Source organism: Meleagris gallopavo, chromosome 21 (genome assembly GCF_000146605.3).
Source record: "Meleagris gallopavo isolate NT-WF06-2002-E0010 breed Aviagen turkey brand Nicholas breeding stock chromosome 21, Turkey_5.1, whole genome shotgun sequence".
In the NCBI taxonomy this organism is placed as follows: Eukaryota; Metazoa; Chordata; class Aves; order Galliformes; family Phasianidae; genus Meleagris; species Meleagris gallopavo.
The window spans coordinates 2,370,224-2,389,159 of NC_015031.2; the positions used below are offsets into that span (position 1 = coordinate 2,370,224).

Sequence of the window (18,936 nt, forward strand, 5' to 3'; positions counted from 1 at the left end):
TAATATCTTAAATAAGAATGATTGTGGGAGGGAATATAATGCAGTTAAATCAAGGCTGTTGGAAAGAACATGATGGGAGGTTCATCAAACAGAATTTGAAACAGCTCTGTCTGGCAATTAAGATATATCCTAAGAACTTAGCCTGGGCTTTATAGCAGTACTTTAATTTTGCTGTTTGTTTCCTGGTCAGGCACAGTGATTCATACTTCCAAGTCAGACTTCTCAGGCTTTATTCTCAGGGTACATGAGTGTGTCCACATTCTGGGTAAGTGCAAGTCTGGTCCTATTCTCAAATTCCTGTGCCACCAGCAGTACATTGAAGTGCGTTTAGCTGGAAGCTGTCCTTTGAAACACTCTTGAGATTGCTGTGCAGACAAAGCCTTGCTGTTTTCAACTTTCTGTTTGTGACTACATTTCTCTTTTACTAGAATATTGAAGAAGTTGACTTTAAACTTGATTGTTCAGAGATGTGCGCATGTTTAAGCAAGTGAACAGAGTATCTGAGAATCTGGGGGAACAAATCAAGTTACTTTAGATAAAGCTGGCAGTGGATTACATATATAGCAAATAAGTTGAGGTTTTCCCTTTTTCCCTCCAATCTTTCATCTTCCTTCTAATATCACAATCGCCATGCAACAAACATAACAAAGGCCACTTCTCATCCAACCAGACAAGCTTTGAGCAGCACATGGTGACCTCTGCTTCTCACTCAACCCGCACAGTTGGGTAGTAGCCCATGTGGGAGCTCTGTACAGGGACTGACATGGGGTGTTGCTGACAGTTTAGGTATAGGCTTTGCTGAGCTGGATGTGGTTAAATTCTTATCAGTATGTCAGAGATCAAAAAAGAGGATACACTGGCTGTCGAAACCAGGTCACTAATCACAGCTCTGGTGCAGATGTTTTGTTTTCTATCAGGAATGATGTGGTGATGGTATTTAAAAAAAAAAAAAAAAGATTCTGACATTAGATGTACTTCTAGAACAGTGTGTTCAGCTAAAGGAAAAATAAAAAGGCAGATAAAGTAGCTAGAGATTTGTCATCAGAAATCTGGGGTTCTCTTACTGACTTTAATGAAGCCAGGCCATCTGGTTCCAGGTCCTCTCTCTCTGAATGCTCTCTTGGCCTTGGGTGAATAGGCAACTTGTAGAATGTGGATAGGTCACAGCAGGTGGCAGGTAGTATGGAAATGAGGATTTCCCTGAGAAATGCATTAGGTTACAATTTCAAAAACAGGAAGCTGAAGGATGGAGTTTTGCTGTTAACAACTGGTAAAAGGAAAGCCCAGAATAGTTTTCTAATGAGTGTCTTTTTTCAAGTATTAGGGAATAATTCACAGGCCTGGAGGTTTTAAGATCTCTGTAATTGTCTCAGTTGGATCTCCTGGGTTACAGACATGAACCACTTCACCAGCAGTCATTTTAAGAGAATTCAAGTAAAGTGGAATTTATTACTTCCTCATTATGTTCTCCAGTTTGTTTTGCATTTTTAATTCCAAGAGTAGTTTCTTTGTGTTCTGTTTTCTGACCTAACTAATTTGCAAAACTATTGCTAAACCTCAAAGGCAATATATAATTATGAGATAATATATGATAATGATGGTAATAATAAAGGCAAATGTTAGCTGTTTGGTGTTGCTGCACAGAAAACCTTCCAAGTGAGGTTTACTTCACTTGCAGAGAATGCAGATAGAGCTGCAGATAAAAGCTGCCTCCAGGTGTGGATTTATTTGTATTTCTGTCAAGTGGCTGGTTAGTGATATTGGGTGTTTGTGGTATGCCCTTCCAAAAGAGAGTGTGTGCCTCCCAGATGTCAACAAGCAATTAGTGTGCATGGGAGAACACCTCACTCCCTGTTTCCTGGTGTGGGGAAACATGTCTTGTGGACTCCAGCAATTGTAAAGCAAACAAATACAATAGTAAAGGGCTGGAGTGGGATGCTGCAAAAGAAACAGGGCAGGAACTGCTGGAGCATCTTCAGCATATGGGAAGACTAGAGCCCAACTGTAGCTGATCTGAGTAACCAGGTGAGATCTTCCCATAGTGCTCTCCTGCCCCATGCTTGATGTGCATCCGCTCTCCCCACATCTTGTGTGCACAGCTGCAAGCTGACTTGGATTCAGCCCAGCCCTGCTGCTGTGGTGTGTGTGGCACAGGCAGTGCCAGCACCAGAGCCCTGGTGCTACAGTGAACCTTCACTCACTGCACATGGGCACAGGGCTCAAGGTGGCTGTTGGTTGTGTCACATCTTGCACGGGCAGCTTGTGCAGGTAGAGTGAGGAAACCTGGACAGAGGCAGCCCCATTTAAAGGGGTGTATGTAATGAGAGTTATTTCCAATGCTTCTTTACCATGAGTCCTGCTATGCTATCCTAAGGAACAGCTGTAAATGCAAATGTGGGAGAAAATACTGTTGACCTCAGTGTGTCCTGGGAAAGAAGCACTGGGACAGCTCTGTGATGGGCAGCACTCTCATTTTGATATGATCAAACACATTGATCCAGACATTTGCTTGAATCTATTTCCACATTTTTCAGGCTGAGTTGTTTGGTGTTATGCATGTGAATGTTGTTCCTTCCGATGTCCTGGGACTGTAGTTAAAGTTCAAATATGCGTGTAAGTGTTTTGCTGTAGTAGAGCTGCTATCTGCATTGCAGAGACACGCGGTGTGTGGTGAAACTTGGTGGCTGTGCTCAGACTAATTGCTCTGAGATGCATCCTGGAAGGTGCTGAACACCATGGCTGGGAGCCAGCAAGGCTTTTAAACACACTTTCCTTTTTCTCCGTGTTGTTAGCAGTTTTGTTATTTGACTTCTCTTCCTCAGCAACTAGAGAAGGATACCTGAGTAGCTGGAGCTGTATAATTCATCTCCCAGCGATACCTTGATCCGTACTGCAGGGACATTTCATGGGACCTGTGTAGCTGACAGAGGCAGGTATTGCTGCTGTTGTCTTTCAATCTTCTTCTGTGCTCCCTTGCTGGTGTTAGGATAGGCCACACTGCCAAGTAGTGGTCAGGCTGCATTTGCAAACCACATCCTATGTTTCCACCTGTCTGTGCTTGCTACTAAACTTCACTGTTTATTTCCTTCCTCTCCTCTTGACCTGTATTTGTTTTCCCTTGCCTTAATCTTTGGAGGCAAACTGCCAAATTCAGGTTGTTTTTTTTAAGTGGCATTGCCTATGATGGAGCCCAGGACAAGAGGTCTGGGGTCTGTTGGCTCATGGAGCTTTCAGGGTGGTGTTCTTTAGCTTTGCCTGCTGCGTGCATGAGAAAGGTACGATGGCCCCAGAAGGAAGTAGATTTCAACTCTGCAAAAAGAAAGCTCCTTGCATTCTGCCATCACTGTCAGCTCTGTCCCTGCTTTTTCCGTGGTGGCAGTTCTGTAGCTCAGCATGACTCTCTTTAGCCAGGAGCCGTGCCTGGGCTGTGGACCAAGGCGTCTTCTTCCAGCTGCCAGTAAGAGGGCTAAGAGCTTTCCTGACTTTTGTCTCAAGGTGTCTGCAGGGGAGGCTCATGAGAGCCTGGAAGTGTCTCAGGTTTTCCTGAACCTGGCTGCAGGCTTGAGGTAATTTGCAGAAGGGCTCAGGCATTCAGGCTGCTGAGCTCTTTAGAGAACAAGAATGGCTGTGTTGGCCCAGCAAGTGAAGGAAGCTGCTGTCAAAAGCAGCTCCTCTCAGAAAAGGAGCATCTCTGTACAAGCAGCTTTATTCCATATCCTTCTCTGGTACCTGCTTGCTTGATAGCCAAAAATGTGCTTTCTCCTGTTCTTCCTGCTGCAAATCTGTGGAGTTGGTGGTGCTGAAGGATGGATTCACATCTTTAGAAAGGATCTGGCTGGTTGGATGTAGCTTGTGGTGCTTGTCCTGAGCCACAGAAAACTGGGACACTGCTTTGGTGTCCCAAGGCTGCAGGCACCCCAGCTGCAGCTGTCATCAGTCTTGGGCTTGCTGTGCAGAACCAGAATCACTGACGGCTGAATTGGGTGTCCCAGGTGGCATTTTCACACTCCTTTTCACACTGCCTGTGGAAAATTTCATTGGTACTTTGGTGTTTCAAGGCCTTTTTTAGTGCTCTGATGAATGCCTACGTTCCTGGAATGGCATTGCAGGGACTTGAAAGAACGGCTTTCTGCTGAGCAGCTCGCTTAGTGCCTCACTGGATAATCTCCAGTCATTGACCTTGGGGTTTTGAAAGTGCATTTGACTTAAAGAGCTAAAGCTTACGGCTTCAAAGGAATTGAGAAACCTGCTACCCTTTAAATTTCCCAGCAGCATGGGCTGTGTGTGCACTATCAATTGTAGGTGCCATGGAGGTTACCTGGTTGTGACTCTGGTGGGATCTCTGCTGTCTGATCCCTGGAACCTGTTCGCCTCTCCACTTCTGCCTTTGATTTTGCACAGGGGAACTGAGACCGTGTTTTCAAGTCCTGGCCTTTCTAAAGATGTGAGGATTATCAGAAGATGGGAGTTGCTTGTGTGGAAATACAGAAAAAAAAAAACCTGAGTTCTGAATTTATAGCTGTCACTGTTTCTGTCTTGCTCTGTGTAGTTCTCTATTGCCTGACCTCTCCCTTTGGGTCATGCAGATGTAGAGGGCTGAAGACCTTCAGGCCATGGACAATGAGAGATATATGGTGGGATGATTTCCCTAAGTAAAAACTTCAAAGAGATCACCTTGAATAGAAATCTCCACTCATATTTGAACTGCTGGGAAGAAGAAAGCCTATTGTGTTCTCTGCTGTACGTTTTTATTGGTGATCCTAGGACAGCTGGGAAGTTATGTTCTTAAAATTCTAGAAAGACTTCAGTGCAGATTTTCTTACAGAACTGAGCGACTCAGTATTCCTTCAGATCTCTCAAAGCTGAAAGCTTTTTCCCTGGCTGAGAGGAAGATAAACCTTTTAAGACCAGCGTGTAAAAATGTGAACTTGTTCTGTCTGGTGGCTTTTTCAATTTATTGTGGATGCTTTTTAAAAAACAGGCTGTCTGTGCTGGAAGATGTGGGGCTGGCAAACATTGGAAGCTGAGTTACTTGGCTGCTGTGTTGGTATGTACACTTTATGTGCACTTTCCCCAATTCCACTTTGATGTTCCTAAATGACACCACTGTTGTTCTGGGATGATTTGCTTTTATATAATTAAATTCCTCCATATTGTGCAGCACTAGGAAGTCTGAGCATTCATGAGCATCTCAAAAGCAGATTAAGCCATGGCAGTTGGTACAGCAAGATGTTGATGGGGGAGGAAGTAGGCAGGCAGGCACCCACCTCCTCAGCTGAGCCTGGGAAATAGACTGCAGAAAGCAGTAAGTTAGAGAGGAAGAAAGAAGTAGCCTGGAAGTGTGCAGGCTGTCTGTGCTGGCTGCCAGCATGCAGTGGTAAGCTCAGACAGCACTTTTGGAAAAGAAGCCTGTCTGCTCACTCTTGGGTTGCTTCTTCCCTCCTTCCTGTTTATTTATTTCACCAGTGTACATTGCAGGCTCAGCCAAGGAAACAGAATACTGCTCAGACTCGCAGGGCCTTACTACGGAATCTGTTCCAGGCAGGGGAATTCTGATAGAAATACAGTTGCAGCTGAGCTGGCATTTGTGGTTAGGAAACCCTTTGGTTTGCTTGTAACTGGAGCAGGTTTGAGACAAAAGAAATCAAAGCAATGCAGCTTAACCTGTTTTGTTTTTTTTTAACTAAGACTTCTGTACACTCACACTGGTGTGAGAAGAGTGGTATGTTTTTTTCTCTGCTCCTTTTCTCTGCAGCTTTTCAATTCAGTTGGGTAGAGGAGGAACCTTAGGAGATTTGAGATTCCTGAAGATGTGGTGAACGTTAGCAGCAGGTAGAGGAGAGGGCTGGAAGAAGGCTCCAGTCCCATCAGGTGCCCTTGTGGGCATACGCTCCCTGATCTTGGCATCCACTGAGATGAGAGAACAGCCTGGAGGCAAGCAAGCTACCTTGGTTACTTTGCTTGCACAACAACTTATTTATGCATATTTATGCATCTTTTTTTCTCTGAAAAGTGATCTAGCCAAACTTGACAGCTCACTGGAAAGAGGAAACTCAAGCCTGGCAAGAAAATTTCCCTGCAGTGCTCGTCCCATGCCTTTCCAGTTGGCAATGATAAGAGTGGGGGGGTCTTTGCTGTGGGATAATCTACTGCTCTGTTACACAGACCAGGGGGACAGGGATCACTTCTCCTTTGGTGTAGGAGTGTGGGACCTATATATGCCTTCAAAAGCTTTATTTTTACCCAGTGTTGCTGTAAACGAGGGCCCAAACAGTATAGTGAGATGAGTGCACTTTTGCAAATAGCCGTTGGCTGTGCAAGACAGGCAAAGAGAGAGAGAGAAAACATGGACCTGTTGTCCAGTGAAAGGACACAAAGGTGAGTTGTAGGCTTGGGTGAGGAGGAGATGAGACAGCTGTGATTGTTCAGCCTGGAAAAGAGAAGGCTCGAGGAGATGTTCTCCATGTGTCTAAATGCCTCAGGAGGATATAGAAAGAAGACATCTGGATTCATCTCAGTGGTGCAATCAAGAAGCAATATACACAAACTGCAATAAAGAGAACTCCATTTTTGGTTCTGTTTCTCTTATTCCCCTCCTTCCTTTCTCTCCATGCTACGTGAAATGCTTTCCATAGTTTGCTTGCTCATGCCTTGGGCCCATTTTCACCAGCTGCGTCCTGCTTTTCTGTACAGTCACCCAAAAGTGCTTTTAGCAATTGCAGGGTTTTAGAGACAGGTTTGATTTGTGCTCGGTTCTGCTTCCATGAGATCAAAGAGGATTTTGCCATTGTAGAGAGATAGACCTCACCTGTGGAGACTGATCTGCTGTTCAGCTCCTCTTGAATTCTTCATTTCAGCTTCACTGCATCTTCCTCTTTGGCAGTTTTGAGATATCATCGTGGATTGCAGCAGCAGATGGCTCATCTAAGTCTAATTCTTTCCTGTAGAACAGCTTCTTTCTTTAACCTGCCATTTACCTTCACAGGGAAGAGATATTTGAGAAGTCGTTATTGGAATGAAGACCCTAAATATTTAAGACTCCCTAACTGTGGTAGTTATTTTGTTCATGAATCAGTTAGGTCTGGCTACTGCCTCGTTCATTAATACTTTTAAAATAACCTAACTCTTTCAAACTTCATGTAGTTTGACACTCTTGGTTAAGTTTTTGAAGCACCCCCTCTCTGGCTGTTTAAATGCCACCTCCAGCAAGCTGTGCTCCCTGCCACTGCTGCCCCCTCACCAGGGAATCCTGCTGCCTTTCAGCTGAGCAAGTGGCAATAACAATGACACTTCCTCCTCCCTGCTCAGCTTCAGCTCCAAAAGTCCTGTCCTGAGTTGAACAAATTCTGCACTGACCCTTCACCCTGTGCTCTTTATGGCTTTTGGAAGAAAGGATTGGGGTGTGCAGGTTCTGATGTCGAGGTCAGTGTTGGTTGAGTGCAGGACAGGAACATGCACAGGAGCAGCTTTGGAAGCCAGGTCTCTCCTCCAATATCAAACTCGTGGTTCACATATTCTTCAGACTGTGTGCCAATTATATGAAGTCCAATTCTTCCATGCTAATGTCTGCAGGGTCTTTTGGGGGTAAGGTAGACCATTCCATGTGGTCAGGGATGTGCTGGGACATCTGCTTGGCCATCCACTGTAACCAGACTCATTGCTCTTCCCCCACACTGTCACCTCTGTCCTTCCTAGCCAGTGTCTGTGGCTAACATCAGCCTGGTTCAGCAGCTAGGATCCTTTCCCTGCAAGTCTTTTATGTCATTTGTCACAAGGGCAAATGGGATTTGTTATAATCTGAGCTCAGGTTGTCTGCAGGGATGGTGTGGGTGTTGGGATGTGCCAGGTGTGCGGTCACTCTGGGGATGCTATAGAGATGGTGAGTGGAAGTGTTTGTTCTGCAGCTGTGTGGGCTGAGTCACTCTCACTGACCATTCCCTGCATCGTCTTGGCTGTAACTTGCAAAGTAAAACCACTTTTACCGATGCTCCTACACTGATAAACAGCTTTAAAAGACTTGAGCAGAAACAAATACAGTCTAGAATCAGTCTGATAACCAGTGTTACTGAACCTCTGTCTGCTACAAAACACAGCAGCCAAACCTGCTGCATGAAAATGCTTACAGCATGGCCAGAATGTAGAATAGCATGAGTCCTCTGTGATTTCTTAGTGCTGTTCCCACCAACGTCATGGTTAAAATGTGAAAGTGTTGCTGCACCCAGTAAAATCATGTCCTTGGCTTGGCTCCTATTTTACCAGCATTATCTGGATTATTTTGTATTCTGATATCACTCTTAGATGGATTTGGCACTCCTAAGTGTTTCTTGTTACAGGAATTTCCTTAAGTAGAAACTTTGTCTTCAGAGTAATTTTTGGTTGATTATTGCTTATATATGCAATTAGTGTAATTGCATCTGCTTATGCAAATTTATTTAATCGTATAATTAGAACATGGAGTGATGAAATATAATGCAGTTGGTAAAATCTTTTGTAAAACTTCCTGAGCTCAGTACCCTGTGCATGAGGTGGTTGTTATCTCTCATGCTGTGGCTGGTAGACTGGAGCTTTTAGTTCAGCATCCTATTTAGTTTCAAAACATAGTTAAAATGTGCTGCTAATTACTGTAACACTGATATCATTGTGCTTCTGGTCCAAAGGAATATTTTTATATAGTGTCAGGAAGCTGCTGCTGAGCTCAATCCTGCTGTCTGATGTCTGCATACATACCTTGCACCAGGAGCAGAGAAGCAACAGGAGGGAGTGAAGAAGAGAAGGTCAGGGATGGAGCAGTGTGTCGTGCTCATCATTTGTAGCTCCGGGGCTGAACTGATCCTAAAATGCCTTTTGGAAACACCCTGCCTTGTTAAGGCACACAGGCACTAACACAAAGGACACAGAGGTGATGGATTTTCCAGAAGAAGGAATGTGGCCAGGAGATGTTTGTTTGTCATTTGGGAAATGTGGCAGGGCAGGTGCCTGGATCTCACTTCTCAGACTTCTCACACAACACTTGAATTGCAGAAATACTGTGTTGTTTTTTTTGTCATTCAGCAGTTACATTTGAAGCTGTGCTAGGAGCTTCACAGAAGTAATCAAAGCTCCTCTCTTTTATGATCTAATTTTCAGCTGTGCCACAACAACCAGGCTCGCTGCCAAGAATTGTGGAGAGAAGAGGAAAATAGACTAGAATTATTATAGCAGGATTGAGTGGATTCTCAGCAAGATATGATTGTCTGTGCTGTGACACAGGAGCCTTGAAAGGCACAGAATGAAGCACGTGTATGGCATGTATGTAAAAAGCTCAAACACTATGTTCTTATTTATTATTTGGGTTGTAGTGATGTCTCCTGGTTCTGGCTGGGAGTCTGTACTGACAGCAGCTTACCCTTTTCCCAACAGGAACATAGTCTGAGTGGCTGGTCTGGTATCCATCTGTCTTGATTATCTCTGCAAGGGTTGCAGAGATTTACTTTTTTTTTTTCTTTGGCTTCACAGAGCTGTATCTCCTCATAGCAATTTGCTGCTCCATCTGAACCACACCACTCAGCCAGTGGGTGCCTGAAGGTGGTTCTCTCAGGTACAGAGAGGCATGTGAAACAGCCCACCGGGGACTTATGTGTCTCACATGGCAGCTCAGACTGAGTTCACCTTCAGCTTCTCTAGGCTGAAGATGTCTGAGCCAGCTGCTTGGACTCTGGGTGTGGGCCTTGTCCAGGTGTGAGAGGCTGATGGCATCAGGGTGGTGTGTGTGGAGCATCTCCCTGGTATCGGGGCAGTGGGCTTTGCTCAGGTAGGTCCTGCAGACTCAGATGCAGAAAAGGGAGTGCAGGGGAGACTCTGGTATGGAAATAGTCACAGGCTGTGTTCTTTGGTGTGGAGAGACAGCTCAGGCTCTGCAAGGAACTTACTGACCTAATATTTCAAAAATGTCATTTGATGAGCTGTTCTGGACTTGGCAGCCCACTCTAGGACTTGCTGCTTCTCTCCTTAGGGGGAGTTTCTGGCTCTGATTGACAGCAGCCAGAGCAGGTTATTAATTCTGCGCTGCTGTGGAGGAGTATCTGAAGGGAAATGCAGCACAAAGTAGGGCTGGCTGGAGCCACGAGAGCCTGTGCAGCCAACTGTGGCCCAGGGTAGGGCAGAAGGCCTGGCAGTGTTGGGTACTGACCTGAAAGATGCTGGTCATGGAGGTGACATCGCCTCTGCAGGTGGCCTGTCCCAGCACACAGCTGTCTGCACTGCTTAGAAAACTTGCCCTGATTCCTGATCTTGCTGTTGTATATTAAAGGAGCAGACTAAACGACCCATGAGCTTTGGACACTCTCTCTGTGGAAGTGCCTGTGGGTCTTGTGAGATCAAGAGGCACCAAAGAGTTGGCCTTCAAATGGGGACGCACAGGTGTCCCTGCCAGTCCTGAGCTGGCACAGAGGACACCAACCTCAGGCACTTGAAGAGATCTCCAGCACTGAGCAGCAGCTAAATTGCTGCCTGAATGATTTGCTTGCAAATGCTTGTAGTTATGCTTCGCTGTGATCTACAAAGGCTCCTTATTTCCTTTGCACAGGGCAAATACATTCTCAGACAAAAAAGGGGAAGAGGGATGAGGTGGGCTGAGGGCAGTATAATAATTTTACCCTGGAAACTGTGATGGATGAAGCTGTAAAGTCATTTTTCTGGGCAGCCTGTGGCAAAGTCAGGAAATGAAGCTGGATGTGCTGAGCCCAGGGCCTTGTAACCTCCTGGTCCTTTCTGTAAGAACATTTCTAGTTAACCGTATGGAAGGACCAAGCAGTAAACTATGTTTACAACTTCTATTTTTCAGACAGTGCTTTGAAATACTTTATGGAGCAGCAAAATTAAGTTCACCTATCTCTCTTACAATACAGAGAGATTTTTTTCCAGAATCACACTCCTTTTAAAAACATATTTTCTGCCACGGTCTGCTCGCTGCCTGGGAATAATTTGGGAAACGTGTGCAGCTATTTGATAAATAGACTGCAGAAAACACCAGTGAAGTCACAGTCTCCCTGCAGGAGAGGAATAGCTAAGGGGAAAAATGGTAAATAAGATATGTGTAAGGAAATTAATTCTGCTCATATAAGCTTGTTTGCAGCTTTAGTTCCTGTCTGCAGCAGAATCCTCTGATCTGCAGCAGGTGGTCGGTGTTGTTTGGGATCAGACTGGTGAGCCTGCGAGGAGCCTCAGACACAGAGCTGCAGCAGGAGCCCTAAGGAGGTAGTTGTGTGTGTGTGTGTTTCACTGGGATTTCCTGCTGCAACGAGGTGCAGATGTGTTACAGCCTGACGAACTGTGCAAATCCACCATTAATTTTGCCTGGTAGAAATAAATAATTGTCTTTTTTCCTGAGTTTTTTGTGCTGTGAGATTGCTCAGTGTTCCTAAGTCAGGCCAGAAACTTTGCAAAAGTAAACCCTGCCTGCATTGCAGACAACAAATCCTCCACAGGTTTCATGCAAACGCACTTCGGAGGACAAGGTTCATTGCTGAGCCAGCTCCAGGCTGCAGCTGGCTCTCCACCATGAAGCTTGTTAGTAAGGACAAATTAGTGAGGCTTAATGCAGGTGAATGTGAATTGGGGTTAGAGAGAGCAGGGAGGTCTAGCAAAGGGGATGTAGTGCTGGTTTGCCTGTGGCTTTGTGCTGGAGCCCTGCACTCCTTTCCCTTCTGCTGCAAGTCACCCCTACTGCCTGCCTCCTGCTCCAGAAGGGATCTGTGCTTTGGGATTGAAGGGTTTAAATATAGTTTTAATAGAAGCTTTTAAAGTTGATTTCATCATTTCATTACTGTTCTGAGTGACTGACGTTTCTGTCAGTTTATTTCAAACATGCCTGCAGGAAAGGCAGGCAATGGGGGAAGATTATACCAGGGAGGGGAAGGAGGTGAACAGCAGGCCTGTGGTGAAGGATGTGTTGGATTTGGATGTTTCCTTCCTGTGACATTCAGTGCACAGCATGTTCTCCCTGTGGTTGGCCCGTAACCTAGGGTTAAATCTGCCATCCAGATCTTTCTCAGGTTTCTCTACTGACATAAAAGATTTGCTTATCTTTGTCTGCTGTGCTTCTGCAGCAGACCTGGAGGTTGTTGCTCTTTGCAGCAGCATTCGGCTGCAGTTTCACTGAACATCTCTGGGAAGCTTCAAGCCAGGCTCAACTTCTGCTCCATGCTTCTTGGGGAGGTCACCTGTGTTCCCAGGCTGGTGGCTGGATGGGGCTTTTTGAACTCACTCAGCCCACCTGTTCCTCCTGTAAATTAAGTGTAGTGACCATGAAAACAAGGCATTGTGAGTGACATCCAGCTTCTGTGGTTGCTTTGCATGTAGAGAGCCAAAGGTCGCAATATCTCCATGTTAAGCCTTCAGTAAAGTTGTGTAGTTCTCTGGATGTAATCCAGGATTCTGTGACTAATGCTCTTTAGATTCTCCCCAAAAACGGTGATCAAATGATGCATCTGGCAGCAGCACATCTTTAGAAGTGATTAAGAGTTGACAGACATGCTGCAGGGGATCATTTCCTGCTCTGGACCACACTGGGAAGACTGAACTCTGGTTTAAATTGAGACTGAAATTAACATGCAGGAAACAGTGAATTTTATTCAGCAGTTATTGCTTTGTGTTACATTTTCATTTCGTAGGTCTTTTCCAAAGGAAAAGCCAATTCCCACATGCTGATAATCATTAAGCCTTGTTGATTTGCATCTCAGTGTAGCTTTTATACGTGGTGGGCAATGAGGATGACGCATGCTTTCACATAGGCTGCAACTGTGGGAGTCCAGAGGAAGCCCCAGAGAACAACTCAAATTCTTCCTTTGCTGTTGAATAAGTTGCTTAAACTACCAGCAGCGAGTTGCCGGCTGTAGGCTGGCTTCCAAGCTGTTCTGTGGTACTGTGGGGCCATACAGGGCGACCAAGAGCCTACTGTGGAGTCCTGAATGGCTGTGGGTTTGTTGTTCTGCATGTTGGGTTTGGATACGTACAGGAAGTTCTTCTACCCTGCAAATAAGAATTCAAGAGGCTGAAAGTTTGACCCTTAACCCTTGGCTTGTTGAGAAGCCATACTTCTTCACTTCCTTGTGAACTTAGGCTGACTTTAACTGCAGAAAGAGAAGTTCCCTTTATCTGCGTTACTTCTTGTGCACAGATATAATCTCGTCTTTATCACCAGTACAAATTTTATATCTAGCTTACTGTTGGTGCTGCCTTTCCTTCTGGGTGGCTGCTTGCTGTTTGTTGACAGACTGCTGGAGTTTTGTCTTCATATCCTTTCTGGATGAAAGGAGTCACAGGTGAATGTCTTGATTATGTTGTGCTGAGTAGACATTGCCACTCACCTCTCTGTGTTTCCTTCTAGATATTTTGAGGAGACATCCAGTCATGCCATACTCTCTCTGTGAGTGCTAGAATTCCAGCTCCCTGCAGTCCCATCTGAGACTTCGTGGGCAGCACGCAGTGATGGAGGACTCTCCAACAGATGTTGTGGCCGAAGACAATGACACAGGCTTCCAAGACGCACAGGCTGAACTGGCAGAGCGGGTGGCGGCCATAGATGTGTCTGTTCACCCAGACAGAAGTGACCAAAATGGGGAAGACACCACTGAAGAAAATGACACTGTCTTTTCTGATAATGTAAAAGACATCCAAAGAAATGGAGTCAACAGTGACGTGGAAACGAATGAATTCCTGCTCTCCCAACAACCAGACAATGCTCACTGTGGGCACACTTCCAAGAGACCTCTTGCTAGACCTGTGCTATCAAGTAGGAAGTTGTCTCTTCAGGAAAGATCATCAGGAAGTCATTTGGCATCGAGCAACACTCCGGGTTTTGGTCATTATGCCACAGGGCCATCGCCTCGTATAATGCGGAGGCCAACGATAGAGTCCAATCGAGTCTCCATCTCAGATGCTGAGGTAGGTGTGTCCTCTACTTTAACTGTGCTGTTGAGGTGGGATACGTCTTCACTGGCAATGAGAGTTTGTAGTCTTTCAAAATAGTAAATCTGAAAGCAGTGTTTTTCTAAGATTCTCAAAACCAGGAATATTATGTTCACGTGGAATGGCTTATCACCTTCATGTCCTTCCCCTAAAGCTGAAATAGGGATCCTTCAGCCCTCACCTGCCTGAAGTAGTCCTGCTAACAGACTGGGACTCCCACTTACGTGGTGGTAGCGTGCAGAAGGCCTGTAAGGCTGTTCAGAAAATGGGCTGAGACCAACTGCATTTGTTTTCTGTGTCCCTGCACGCGTGCCCTTCGGGAGTTTATCAATTACAGCAGCTTTCCTGCTGGTATTTCATGGATTTACACTTCTGAAGTTTATACATCTCCTTTTGTGTTTGGGCATTATTGAAGGCACAACTTAATTTTATAAAGAGCTTAAATGCACTGGCATTTTCTATGCTTATCAGGATTTTCTTTTGTCTTTAAAGTATTTGTATGGATTTGTAACAGCGGTGGTAACTGAGGGCCATGACTCCTTCCCCTTCAGATGAATTTCTCTGGGTAGCTGCAGTCCTTCCTGCCCTGTCTTGCAGTTCCTCTCCTGGTATTAGAGCTGGGCTCAGACATGTCCCAAAGGTGTGACACACTGCTTCTGGTCAAGCCCATCGATGGAAGTGGCTGCTGGTTATAGCTCCCTGTGTCATGCAGGGCTGTAGTGCTGGTGGGGAAGGCTGTCCTGTCTGCTATCCCAGGAAAAAAAGATCAGGATGGCTGTTTGAGCTTTTCTTTCTAGCTAAGCTACTGGTGTGCATGCCGTGATGTGAGTTACTGGGGAGGACAGGGAGCAGAGAGGGGCTCTGCTGCCTTGTCACACCAAAGACACAGGACACCAAGTATGCAGCAATTTGCAGCTGTCATATGCATGGTGCAGCAGAGCCTGTGAGGAAGTGGGTATAGATCAAACTGAAACTTCAGCAAGACTTTATTTGAAAGCTGAACGTGGTAAAAGTAGAATAAATAGATGGGTTTGGTTTTTTTTTTAAACAAAGAATGCTTCCTTAAATGCTACTGGCTAGGAACATTTTTAAGTATGAAGAGCTGACTGGAGTACCAGAAAGGGAATGTCTGCTTTGTGGAGCCTGCATTGTTCTTGGGTGTTATGCTACTCCCTGCTCTAATGCCTAAAACTCATTCTTGTCCTGCCCTGTGTACTATGTGAGCAAAATCACTGGAATTTCAGTCTGGAGCTTAACACGTGTGGCTCAGTGCTTCCTTCTGAAAAGCAGGTATTTTCCTCCTGTAGCTCTGATAGGGTTGGTGCACATGCAAATCAGCCACTATCTGCTGGGGATTTTTGCAAGTCATGTTAGCTGTGAGGTGGTCATGGCTGATAAGTGAATATCTGCACGAAATGAACTGCAGAGGTTGCAACTTCTTTGACAACAGCCACGTGCTTTAATTGGAGATGTGGGAGTGAGAGGAGCTGACTCTTGGAAATGCGTGTGACTGGTGTGCCAGCTCTGCCCTCCTGCAGTGCTTTGTCTGCGCCAAGAGTAGGGATGGTCTGGAATCTGCTTCTGAGTACCTGCAGTCAAGTGCAATTCTAGCACTCTCCAGTCTGAAAAGAAATCGAGAATACTCAGTTCCCTCTCGCAGTATTTGCATCTCAGGGAGCAATTCCTTGGGACAGGAAGTGTTCAGTTTGAAATGCGACTGCGCAGTCCTTCATTTCCCTGCTCCAACAGCAATCTGTCAGACATCTGTGTTTATAATGGTCACTTGCTGTAACTGCTTAGAGCCTTGCTGCAGTGCAGCTGAGATGCTTAACAGAGCTGTGTTCATTAAAAACATTTGTATTAACAGGGAATTGCTGCAGTAGCAGATGGAAGGGGAGGTCAGGTGAGAGCTGTGAGTGCTTGCTCCCTCAGCAGGGCCCTTAGGAACAATGTTTTGACAGTACTGCTCACAGGGCTGCTGTCTGTATCCAGTAAGAAACAGCAAAAGGACTGGAAAGATGCAGGTTGTATGTGAGGTAAGTTTGAGGCTGAGCACAGGCGTGACCACTCTCTCACCTGTTTAAAGCCTTTGAGTTGCTCCTTTCTCTTTGCACTGAGTACTTGGTGCCAGCACTCGGTGCCTTCCCAGTGCCAGGACACCCATAGCTTTGGCTCACAGTCACTTCCTGCATAGCTTGCAGTCTGCATGAAGATGAAGTTTATGAGCATTGAGGCTTTATCAGAGGTACATGTGCAGGCATCATCCGTCAGGAGCCAAGATGGATGGCACAGCTGTATATCAAAATTTCCTTTGTTATGCCGATAATGATCTCGAATTGAAAATGCTTTCCCTCTCCAGTGATGCTGGGAGCAATGTATCTTTCATCTGGAGAAGTAATGGAGAAACATGCTCTGGGGAGGCTGCATAAGGGCATGTGACAGATGAGAATTTTCTGTTCTCCTCTGAATTATGAAGGACTTGTGTTCACTCAGTGATGCCACTGAGCTTTATGCTCACAGGCTGGGAGGAAAACTGATACTCAGAGATCTGAGGGCTGAGAGCTGAAGCTGCAGCAGGCAGTATGGGCACTGACAGCTCCATCCCTGGTACCCTGCTGCCAGCACATGCCTTTGGAGGGGGATAGCTTGTGAGGACTGAGGAAGGCAGTGACTCCTGGGCTGGTAGGGCTGAAACAGAGCCAGGGCTTGTTGTCGTTTGGCAATTAGACTGCCAATTAGTTGATTGCCCTGGGACGAAGTATTGATAGCTGCCTGGTGTCTTGAGTTTCTGCTGACAAATCTGGATCTGCAGTATTATCTCTGCATGAGAAGTAGCCCATTCTGTTCCCCTGACACTGTTACTGTGTACTGTGTAACCCAGTCTGTCACATCTTTGATAAATTCATAATTTTCAAAGCATGGGGTGTGAGATAGATTCCCTGCTTGTTCCTCTCCGCTCTAAAGCTCTGTGTGGACTGTTGTCTGAGAAGGTCCTTCCAGCATCATGTTCCCCTATGGGAGTGCCTGTAGGGCTGGTAGCATTCTTGCTTCTCTCACCAGCTCTTTGCTCTAACAGAGGAATGGCTTTGCCTTTAGCTACGGCACAGAAGTTATTAAACTGAAGCTGTTAAAGGTGCATAGCTGCAGAATTGAACTACAGGCCCAAGAATTTAGGTCACAGGCACATGTAGCTCATTGGTGTGAGCACAAATACCAATTCCTGCTTGGTACTGGCAGCGTGGCAGGAGGAGAGAGCTTTCCATAGAGTTCTCAAAGCACCTTCTGCTTTGCTTCACGGATGATGCTCTGGCACTTGTGTGTGCCAGGGAAAGGGGGAAACAGCAAACAGGTTCATACAGACCAATGGTGATCTTGTTGCTGGGTTTGACAGAGCTTGTCCCACCTAAATTGCAGGGCTTGTGTCTGTGCCAGGGTGGATGTGCTGCTTGCTGGGAAGTCACACTTGAAAATGCGATGCTGTTTTTATTTTGCCATCCCTAATCAACCTTTTGAGGTAGCTGAGAAAAGTTTCATTTGGAGGGTAGCTAGATGGAGAATCAAAGATTTCTCTTTCCCCAGACTCGCCAGCACTGTTAGTTTCTTTATACTTATCCAATCTGCTGATTATCTGAACCATCATTCCTCTCTTTACCGTGGATCCACCCATGCCTGGCAACCCAGTGTGGTCATCCCAGCCCCTGTGTTTGCATGGTATTTCCCTTTGGGACCAGCAGGATGCTCTGGCTCTGTGCTGCAGGGGTGGCCCAGCTCAGCCTGGTAGGGACTAATGCCAAGCATGCTTGAGCAGGAGTGCAAAGGATGAAGTCAGGTCAGCGTGCCTCCCCTTCTCAGAGCTGCTGCTGACCTGAGCACAAGGGTGGGGGTTGAGCTGACAGGGTGTTTTCCTGTGCTCAGTGTCCACAGCTCACCCCAGAGGCACAGACAATAAATAATGGCTTTCTTTTCTACTCTTGCTTTTCTTGCTTTTACATCAGGCCTCTTGCTTGTCTGTTTGACTGGTTGGAAGCAGCCGGTGTCAGGAGGTGGGAGAGGCTGTGCTCTGGTGTTGGGCTGACTCAGGTTTTGCACTCTTCAAATGCTTGGGAGCTGCCTGATTCTCTTCGCAAGGCTGTGATTTCCTTGCCTTACACAGAGATAAATCCTCTAGGACCAGAGGAGCAATGGGAACTGAGGCTCTGGGTGAGCTGAAGCACTTCCCTCTCCAACCCTGCAGGTCCCAACTTCTTTCTTGTACAAGTCTTGCTGCAGTGCTCGAGCTGGAGTTCTACTGAAAAGATCAAAGATGCTTGTAAAACGTTCCTTCAAAGAAGAATTCCCCACTGACACTCCTAATTTCTTTTCCTAGGACTAATTAGCCTTTATTTAAAAGTTACATTTCCAATTTACCTGAAGCTCATTTTAAAGGTATGGCTGGGAGGAGGAGAAGGCACAAAGCCACAGTTGCAGAGGGGCTGCCTCCATCCCAGTGCCCTCAGCCTCCTCACTCTTGCCTCAGTAAGAGGTGCGTGGGAAGCTCAGCTGTCATGTTATGTACTGAGGAAATCTAAAGCCATTAGCCATGCCAGCAGGCTTTGAGAGAAAGTCTGGAAAAAGATGTCTTTATTCTTCTAGCTGCTCTCCAAAGGAGCTCTGCCAGGGATTCAGCAAATGCCTGGCATGCTGCGTTCAGATCTGGGGTTTGGAGTGGGTGAACTCAGGTGGAGGTGCTCAGCCTTGGTGTTCTGCACAGCCACAGCCAGTCACAGTGCTGGGCTGCAACTTCTGCACTTGTTGGATGATGTTTAAACATCATTTGTTTTTCTTATCTTCTTATGAGCGCTGAGCTTCCTGTGGATCCTTCTCTGTCCCTTAACAGCTTTGTAAGTTATATCCGTTGCTGCCCCTGATGCCCCTTGTCTGGCTTTTATTTTCATTTAGTCTGTTTTTAGAACTGCTTTCGCTTCCCCTTTCAGCTGGGGGAGGGTTTGA

General features: G+C 46.0%; 1 protein-coding gene across 3 annotated transcripts in view; it reads left to right on the plus strand.

The window, feature by feature from the left end:
* The first annotated feature begins 4,964 nt into the window (after positions 1–4,964).
* Positions 4,965–18,936, plus strand: part of CAMKK1 (calcium/calmodulin dependent protein kinase kinase 1) — a 52,375-nt gene continuing 38,403 nt past the window's right edge. Inside the window, exons 1-2 of one of the 3 annotated variants that reach the window (XM_010721802.3) lie at positions 4,965–5,047; positions 13,367–13,923. In XM_010721802.3, the coding sequence (XP_010720104.1) occupies positions 13,468–13,923 (456 nt within the window). In that variant the 5' untranslated portion in view covers positions 4,965–5,047; positions 13,367–13,467. Of the gene's footprint in view, positions 5,048–9,264; positions 9,289–13,366; positions 13,924–18,936 lie in introns of those variants that run through there. The other 2 variants (XM_003211680.4, XM_019621915.2) reach the window with 2 other exon arrangements.